General features: G+C 69.3%; 1 protein-coding gene across 1 annotated transcript; it reads left to right on the top strand.

The window, feature by feature from the left end:
* The first annotated feature begins 4,848 nt into the window (after nt 1–4,848).
* Nucleotides 4,849–7,840, top strand: METRN (meteorin, glial cell differentiation regulator). Its single transcript, XM_040078951.1, has 4 exons — nt 4,849–4,934; nt 5,952–6,373; nt 6,492–6,551; nt 7,524–7,840. The coding sequence occupies exons 1-4, from the start codon at nt 4,849–4,851 to the stop codon at nt 7,838–7,840; spliced, it is 885 nt and encodes a 294-aa protein (XP_039934885.1).
* The last annotated feature ends 220 nt before the right edge of the window (nt 7,841–8,060 follow it).

The following is an 8,060-nucleotide window of genomic DNA, read 5'->3' as shown; positions in this document are numbered from 1 at the left end:
TCACAAGCCTCCTGAGCCCCCCTGCTCCGTGGGGCCTGTCCCTCAGGGGCCGCGAGGGTGGTGGCAGTGTCCCCGCTCTCAGGCCCGAGTGACACTGCTCCCCTCCCTCTGCTCCCCTCCCATCCCAGCGCCCCGGGGACGCTGGAGCTGGCACCCAGCCTGTCCTCACGGCCCTGGGAGCCTGGGCCGAGCCTTCCCGGCGCGGCTGGAGCATCCCCGGCCGGGCCGGAGCGGCGCTGGCCGGGCTGGACCGCAGTGCGCCGGGGGGAGGCCGTCGCCGCAGCAACCGCCGTCGCCTAGCGCCGCTGTCTCCCGGTAACCCGTCGCCTAGCAATGGGGGATTTTTCACAGCTCGGGATGAAGAGTTGAAAGTTATTTTTAGCCCGGGTTGCGAATCAATAGGCAGCTCCATTCGCTGCCCCGCAGGATGCAGGCGCGGGGGCCCGGCTGGCAGCGGGGCCAGGATGGGGGAGCGGGGGGGGTCTGGCACGGCCCGCGGGGACCCCCGGGATCAGCCCCCTTTGTGCTGACCCCAGACCTCAGAGCTCTTCCCTGCCCAGGATCTGACTCTCCCTCAGGTTCCCCCCATCCAGGCCACGTGAGGGTGAGGGTGGGTGAGGACATGGGGACCTTGGGGCTCCTGTGGGGACCCTTACAGCCGTGGGGATGGTCACACTGCTGCGGGGACCATTGGAGCTCCCCTCACTCTGGGGACCCTCATCTTATCGTGGGGACCCTCAAACAGCCATGAGGACTCTGCTCCAGCTGCTGGGAGCCTCATCCTTTCATGGGAACTTTCCCTTGCTGGTCTGGACTCTCGCCTTGCCATGGGACCCCTGCTTCCACACGTGCACCCATCTTTGCTTTGGGGATCCCCACCTTGCCGTTGGGGACCCTTGCCCTGCCTGAGGACCCTCACCCGTGCATCCCCTCCTGACAGGCTCCCTGAGCTGCCCGAGCCTTTCCAGGCCACATTCCCACTCTCAGGGACACCAGCCAGGGGGATGAGAGGGGACACCGGGAGGGGACAGAGCCCGCTGGGTTCCACGGAGAGGAGCTCGGGTTATCCCTGCACGTCCCTGGGGGTGGGCTGGGAGCTGAGCTGAGGCTCCTGAGCTGTTTTTCAAAGGCAAGGTGGGTGCCTCCCACAGCCACAGCTCCTTTGGGTGCTCGGCTGGGCGGGAGAGCTCCCCCAGCAGCCCGGGGGGATGGGAAGCTGGATGGGGACAGCCTGGGGACCCCCAGCCTCTGAGCAGCCCTCCAAGGTCCCCAGCTGCCCCAAATTCCCCTTTTGCCTTTCTAGGAGGGTTTCCATCTCTGCCCATGCCATCCTCCACCCACAAGGACATTTCGTGGGCAGCGTGGATGCCCCAGGGACCTGCCAGAAACTCCGGGGAGGGAGGTGGCAGGGCCAGCCCAGGACAGAAAATACTTTGGGGTGACCCAGCAGGGAGAGACAGGATCATCAAAATCCAAAGGAAGCAGACAGGGCCATCCTGCCGTGGAGCACGGGGTGCCCCGTGAGTGGCTGATGGGTCTGGGACAGAGCACTCCCGGGTGAGTCAGAGCGGATCCAGAGGGGGCATGGAAATGCTCAGGGACCTGGAAGAACCTGTCCTGTGGGGCAAGGTTGGGAGATCTGGGGCCATCCAGCCTGCAGGAAACGGTCTGACATCCTGGTGGTACCTAAGAGGTCTTGGAAGAGCCATAGAGGCTTTGGCCAGGAGCTGTAGAGATGGAGGAAGGGGGAACAGTTTTCAGCTGGAAGAGGGTGCGTTTAGACTGGAAAAAAGGAGGAAAGGCGTTGTGGGGGAGGCGCTGAGAAGCTGGAGGAGCCGTGGGCACCGCACGGGGCTGGAGCAGCCCGGCCTGGGGTGAGATGTCCCTGCCCAGGGCAGCGGCGGCGCCGGGTGCTCTCCGAAGGCGCTGTTGATGAGCTGAAGCTCTGCTCCCCTGCGGGACGTGTTTGTCCCCAGCCCCACCCGAGCCTCCCCGGGTCCCCTCGCCCGGGCGTGGCGGTTCCCGGCCGCCGTGCCCGCGGTCACCAGAGGGCACTGCGAGCCCGAGCATCCCGGAGGGGCCCGAGGGGTCCGGGGCCGAGCGGGAGCCCGGGGCAGCTCCGGACGCAGCAGCGCCGGGATCTCCCGGGGGTGGCCGGCACTCGGACCCCCGCACTCCTCGCCAGTCCCACGGGGACAAGGCGGGGGTGGCCAGGTGACACAGTCAGGGGACGGCCACCGCACAAGAGCTCCGGTCACGGCTGGCTTCTCGGTGGGTGCCCAGGAGTGCTCAGCCCCTTGCGCTGGTGCGGAGGTCTGCGGCGATTCTGGGTGCCGCGGGAGCTGTGCGCGGCCCCGGCTCAGCCCCAGCTCCGGTGGCAGCTCCGGAGGGGCTCCGGGCCCCCCGATGGCCGTGCCCCGAATGCGGAGGTGCCCGTATCGTGTGGAGGGAGGGGAGCCAGGGCTGGTGGTCCAGCTGGTGCCCCGGTTTCTCCAGTATCACCCAGTTAAGGTGGGTCGGGGGCTGTGGAGGGGGCCAGAGGTGCTGCCTCACCCCGGGGCGCTGGCATTAGGGCAGACACTGCCCTGTGCCTGCGGAGGCGGTGGCACCATGTCCCACCTCCCTGCATCCTGGGGTGTCCCAAGGGAACATCCCCGCAGGGTGCTGAGCGCCCCACTGGGCCCGGGATCGGTCTCGGTGGGGAGAGCTCCTTGCGTGGGGACAGCAGTGCCTGGTGTCACCCTGTCCCTGCGTGGGGACAGCCTCCCCTGCTGCCACCTCGCCCCTGGGCACCTGGACAAAGCCATTCGTGGTGTCCCTGGCTGGCTTCCCTGCCCAGCTCCGAGCCCAGCCGGCTCCACCTCCCCACAGTGTCACCCTGCCGGGCGCTGTGTCCCCCCCGTGCCGGGGTCACTGTCACCGTCCGGGGCACAGCCAGACCCCCGCCCCAGCCACCCTCTGGCTAAACCCACATGGCAACCGGTGGGCTCCGCACGAGGGCCAGCGGGCTGAGAGCCGCCCACCCCGACCCCACCCCAGCCCCCCGACACCCCGACATCCCGACCCGCTCCACCTTAACCCACAGCCCCTCCGGCCCCTCATTTTCCACGGATTCCAGCAGCATGACTTCTTTCAGCATCATTTCATGGCCGGAGGGCTGTGAATCCTCCTCTCCCCGCCTGCCTCCCCCCTCCCCTTCCCCCCTTCCCCTCTTTCTTCCCACCATCCCAATTTACAATCCCTCATTTCCATTCCGCTCCACCCTCTGGCCAGGGACTTTGTTCCCGGTCTGTATCATCCCATCCCAATTGTTCCGTGTTTATTTCAAACATTTTGGCGGGCTGTCACTGGGTGGAAACTTAATTAATGGTGGGGTCTGTAGTGGTGGCACAATAGCGGCTGGAAAGGGAGGGGGTGGAAAGAATTCCCCAGGTTTGGAGGGGGGAATCGGGGGTTCGGATGTGTGTGACCCCCGTGTCAGGCTCGGCGCCACGTGCCCGGGCTCCCCCTGGTTGGAAAAGTGTCTCCGTGGGGAGGGGGACACTGCTGGTGATGGGGGGAAGTGATCAGGAGGTTTTTTGGAGGTAACTTTTGGGGTACACAGTTCTGGGGGGTGTGCATAGTGTGGGGTGTGCATAGCCTGGCTTGCCTGCAGCCTGGGGTGTGAATGGGTTGGGTTGGGGTGTGCATAGGTTGGGGTGTGTAGAGCCCGGGGTGCAGGGGAGCCGTGGTGTGTGTACCTCGGGCCTGGGGGGTGTGCAGCTCTCGGGGCACACAGTTCTGGGGGGGTTATGTAAACCAGGGGGGCTGCAGTGTGGGGTGTGCACACACGGGGTGTACCCAGCCTGGGGGGCCTGTGGCCCCACACGTGCATGGCTTGGGGAGTGCAGGACCCTGGGTGTGCATACCCTGGGGTGTGCCTGGCCTGGGGGTGTGCAGCTCTTGGGGTGCACCGTTCTGGGGCGTGCACAAACCAGAGAGGTGCAGGCTGGGGTGTTCACGGCCTGGGCCATACCTGTGGCCTGGCTGTGCATAGCTGTGGGGTGTCTATAGACAGGGCTGACTGCAGCATGGGGTGTGCAAATTTGGGGGGTACCTGGCCTGGGGTGTCTATAACCAGGGTGTGCACAGTTTGGGATGTGCCCAGTTTGGGGGGCGCCCGGTTTGGGGTACACACATTTTGGGATGAGGACAGTTTGGGATGAGTACAGTTTGGGATAAGCACGGTTGGGGTGAGCACAGTTTGGGGTGCACACCGTTTGGGGTACGCACAGTTTGGGATGAGGACAGTTTGGGATAAGCACAGTTGTGGTGAGCACAGTTTGGGGTGCACACCGTTTGGGGTGCACACAGTTTGGGATGAGCACAGTTTGGGGTGCGCACAGTTTGGGGTATGCACAGTTTAGGGTGCGCACAGTTTGGGGTGCTTCCCAGCTTCCAGCTTCCAGCTGTAGCTGCGGCTGTGACCAGCCATGGGCCTAGAGAATCGCGGGCGCACCCCGGGGCAGGGCGGATCTGTAACCCGGGGTGCCCCAGCCCTGCCCCGGGTGCTGTCCCCTGGCTCAGCCGCGTCCCCGCCCGCTGTCCCCCCGCGCCGCGGGGTGCGGAGAAGCCCCGGGGGGCTCCGGGGATGCCGCTGCGGTGGATGCCGGTGCCCCCGGCGGTGGGGAGGGGGTTTCGGGGGCGGGTCCCGCGCCCGCCCCTCCGTCGCCATTGGCCGAAAGTTCGGGGCGCGACGCGGGGTGGCGGCAGCGCTCCCCCGTCCCCGCCGCCCCGGCCCCGGTGCGGGCAGCGCTGCGGGCAGGGCCGGGCCGGGCCGGGCCGCCCGGGGCCGCCGCGGGCGCGGCCATGTGGGCGCTGCGGGCGCTGTGCCTGGCCGGGCTGGGGGCGGCCATCGGCGGCGGAGCGGCGGATCAGTGCAGCTGGAGGGGCAGGTAGGCACCGGGAACACGGGCACCGGGAATACCGGCACCGGGAACACCGCATCGGGAACACCGCACCGGGGGCAGCGCGCCGGGAGGGCGGGGGTGGCACAGGCGGGTCCCCGGGTCGCAGCTCGCCGGGGAGATCCCGCCGCCCAGGCAGGTTCATGGGGGAGGGGGAGTCTGCCGTCCCCCGCCCCCGCTCCATCCTCAGGGCTGACCCCCCCTCCCGCATCCGCGGGCAGGGTACGGGTGGGATGTCGGGAACCTGCGCCTGCCTCAGTTTCCTCTCTCCCGGGCGCGGCTGTCCCCCGCTTTGAGGGATGCTGGTCCCCCCGCGGGGCTCCCCGCCTCTCCGGGACCCCTTCCCTGTGCCCCTCCACCCGTGAAACCCATCCCCGTGGCCGGCGGGACCCCCAGCGCCCTGCAGGGCCCGAAGCATCGCCCGAAGGCGCCGGACTCCGAACAAAGAGCCGGGGCCCGCCAGGAGGGGCTGCCCCACGCGGGGGCCGTGGGGGGACACGGGGGCCACGCAGCCACCGGCATCCTGACACGGACAAAGCGGCCCCCGACTGTCCCCGCTGCCCCCAGGCTGGCGTCCAGGCGCGTCCCCCCACAGTGCCGCGGGAAAGAAGCGGCTCCAGGCATCCCGTGCCAGCATGGGGCCCCTGAATCCGCTGGGGATCCCCAAAGCGGGAACGGGCCGTCACAAGGTCGTGGGCACTCCGGGGGTGCTTCGGGAGCCCACACTGGGCGTGAACGGGGCTGTGCTGCTGCGGCCCCCTCCCCTTAGCTCCTCCCAAAAGATGCTGGGGGACACGAGCACCCCAAAACGCTGCGGCTGAACCCCGAGTCCAAGTCGTTGAGGGTTTGGTGCTGTTCCTGCCTGCGGCCATCCCGCACGCTTCTGTGGAGGGGCCACCCGGGAGTGCAGAGTGTGCTGTGCTGGGGGACACGGGCTGGGGACGCACGGCCTGGGGGGTCCCTGTCACCGGGGGGTCCCCGCTGACCAGGTTCCGTGTCCCACAGCGGGCTGTCACAGGAGGCCGGCAGCGTGGAGCAGCTGTCCCTGCGCTGTGCCGAGGGTTCCCTGGAATGGCTGTACCCCACGGGGGCCCTTCGCCTCCGCCTGGCCCCCCGCCTGCCCCCCACCAGCGCCGCCGTCAAGGGCGGGAGCCCCCCGCACGTCACGGCCTGCATCAAACCCACCGGGACCTTCCGGGGGGCTCAGCTCTACCTGGAGAGGGAGGGGGTGCTGGAGCTGCTGCTGCCGGAGGCCCCCCGGCCCCGCGCCCGCTGCTTCAGCTGGCTGCCCCAGGAGAAGGTGGCTCTGTTCCTGCAGGCCACCCCGCACCCCGACATCAGCCGCCGCATCGCCGCCTTCCGCTACGAGCTGCGGGGGGACTGGCTGGCCCGCCCGGCGCTGCCCGCCGCCAGCCCCGGCGCTGAAGGTGAGCTCCTCGCCCTGCCTCAGTTTCCCCTCGCCGTGCCGGGTGCCCGCGGCGGTGAGGAGGGGCCGGATCGGGGCGTTGTCCCCTGGGTGGTGACGGGCTGTGCTTGGCCTCGCAGGTGCGTGCCGGCCGTGCAATGACACCGAGATCCTGATGGCCATTTGCACTAGTGACTTTGGTGAGCGCAGCCCCGGGGCTCCCAGGGGGCGGGACGGCCCCGAAAGGGGCACAGGGACACCGGGCCGGGCTGGGCCGGGCTGGGCTGGGCCGGGCTGGGCTGGGCTGGGCTGGGCCGGGCTGGGCTGGGCTGGGCCGGGACGGGCTGGGCTGGGCCGGGCTGGGCAGGGCTGGGCCGGGCCGGGCTGGGCTGGGCAGGGCTGGGCCGGGCCGGGCTGGGCCGGGACGGGCTGGGCCGGGTCGGGCTGGGCTGGGCTGGGCCGGGCTGGGCTGGGCTGGGCTGGGCTGGGCCGGGCTGGGCTGGGCTGGGCTGGGCTGGGCTGGGCTGGGCAGGGCTGGGCCGGGCCGGGCTGGGCTGGGCTGGGCCGGGCCGGGCTGGGCTGGGCTGGGCAGGGCTGGGCTGGGCCGGGCTGGGCCGGGTCGGGCTGGGCAGGGCTGGGCTGGGCAGGGCAGGGCAGGGCTGGGCTGGGTCGGGCTGGGCTGGACTGGGCTGGGCTGGGCTGGGCAGGGCAGGGCAGGGCTGGGCTGGGCCGGGTCGGGCTGGGCTGGGCAGGGCTGGGCAGGGCTGGGCAGGGCTGGGCCGGGTCGGGCTGGGCTGGGCACTGCTAGGGATGGGGCTGGGAACAGAGATGGGGATGAGGATGAGGATGGGGATAGGGATAGGGATAGGGATAGGGATAGGGATAGGAAAGGGAATGGGAGTGAGAGTGGGAGTGGGAGTGGGAATGCGACAAGAACGGAGATGGGAATAAGGATGGGAAAGAGAATGCAGGTGGGGATGGACAGGGATGGGGATGGGAATATGGATGGGGCTGGAAATAGTGATGCGGATGGGAATGGTAATTGGAATGTGCATGGGGGCAATGATGGAGATGGGGACGGAGACTGGGATGGGGACAAGAATGGGGATGTGGACGGCAATGGGGACAGGGATAGGGCCATGCTGACACCCCTCCCTGCCTTCCCCCTGCAGTGATCCGCGGCAGCATCCGGAGCGTCTCCAACGACGCAGAGCTGCAGGAATCCATCATCGGGGTGAGCGCCACCCGCATCCACCGCCAGAAATTCCCGCTTTTCCAGGCGGGCGGGCGGGCGGGGCGGCCGGTGGGCAGCATCCGCACCCCACTGCGCTGCGGGGTCAAGCCGGGCCCCGGCACCTTCCTGTTCACGGGGTGGCTGCACTTCGGGGAGGCCTGGCTGAGCTGCGCGCCCCGCTACCGGGACTTCCAGCGCATCTACGAGGGGGCCCAGCGCACGCGCCAGAACCCCTGCGAGTTCCCCGTGGACTGAGCGGCTCCGGGAGCGCAGCACGGCCCCGCGGTCCCGCCGTCACCGAGAGCGTGCCCGGGGGACGCGGGAACGGTGCCCGGAGGGAGCGTGGCGCATCGGGCTTTGCCACCTAGCCGGGCTGTGGCAGTGCCCGCCGGCGGGCTGGGGGGTTCTGGGAAAATCCTGCTGGAAAGGAAGGGATTTTCCCAGGGCGTGCTTGTCCGGGGTTCCCGGGGAGCTG

The sequence above is a fragment of the Hirundo rustica genome, chromosome 15 (genome assembly GCF_015227805.2).
Source record: "Hirundo rustica isolate bHirRus1 chromosome 15, bHirRus1.pri.v3, whole genome shotgun sequence".
Taxonomy (NCBI): domain Eukaryota; kingdom Metazoa; phylum Chordata; class Aves; order Passeriformes; family Hirundinidae; genus Hirundo; species Hirundo rustica.
The sequence above is the reverse complement of the archived record's forward strand: the minus strand, read 5'-3'. Positions and strand labels throughout refer to the sequence as shown.

Bases quoted from the DNA above. Each gene is read 5' to 3' on its own strand.
- METRN (XM_040078951.1), top strand. From the start codon at position 4,849: ATGTGGGCGCTGCGGGCGCTGTGCCTGGCCGGGCTGGGGGCGGCCATC. The intron at 6,374-6,491 runs GTGAGCTCCTCG...TTGGCCTCGCAG, and splicing joins CGCCAGCCCCGGCGCTGAAG to GTGCGTGCCGGCCGTGCAAT. The intron at 6,552-7,523 runs GTGAGCGCAGCC...TTCCCCCTGCAG, and splicing joins CATTTGCACTAGTGACTTTG to TGATCCGCGGCAGCATCCGG.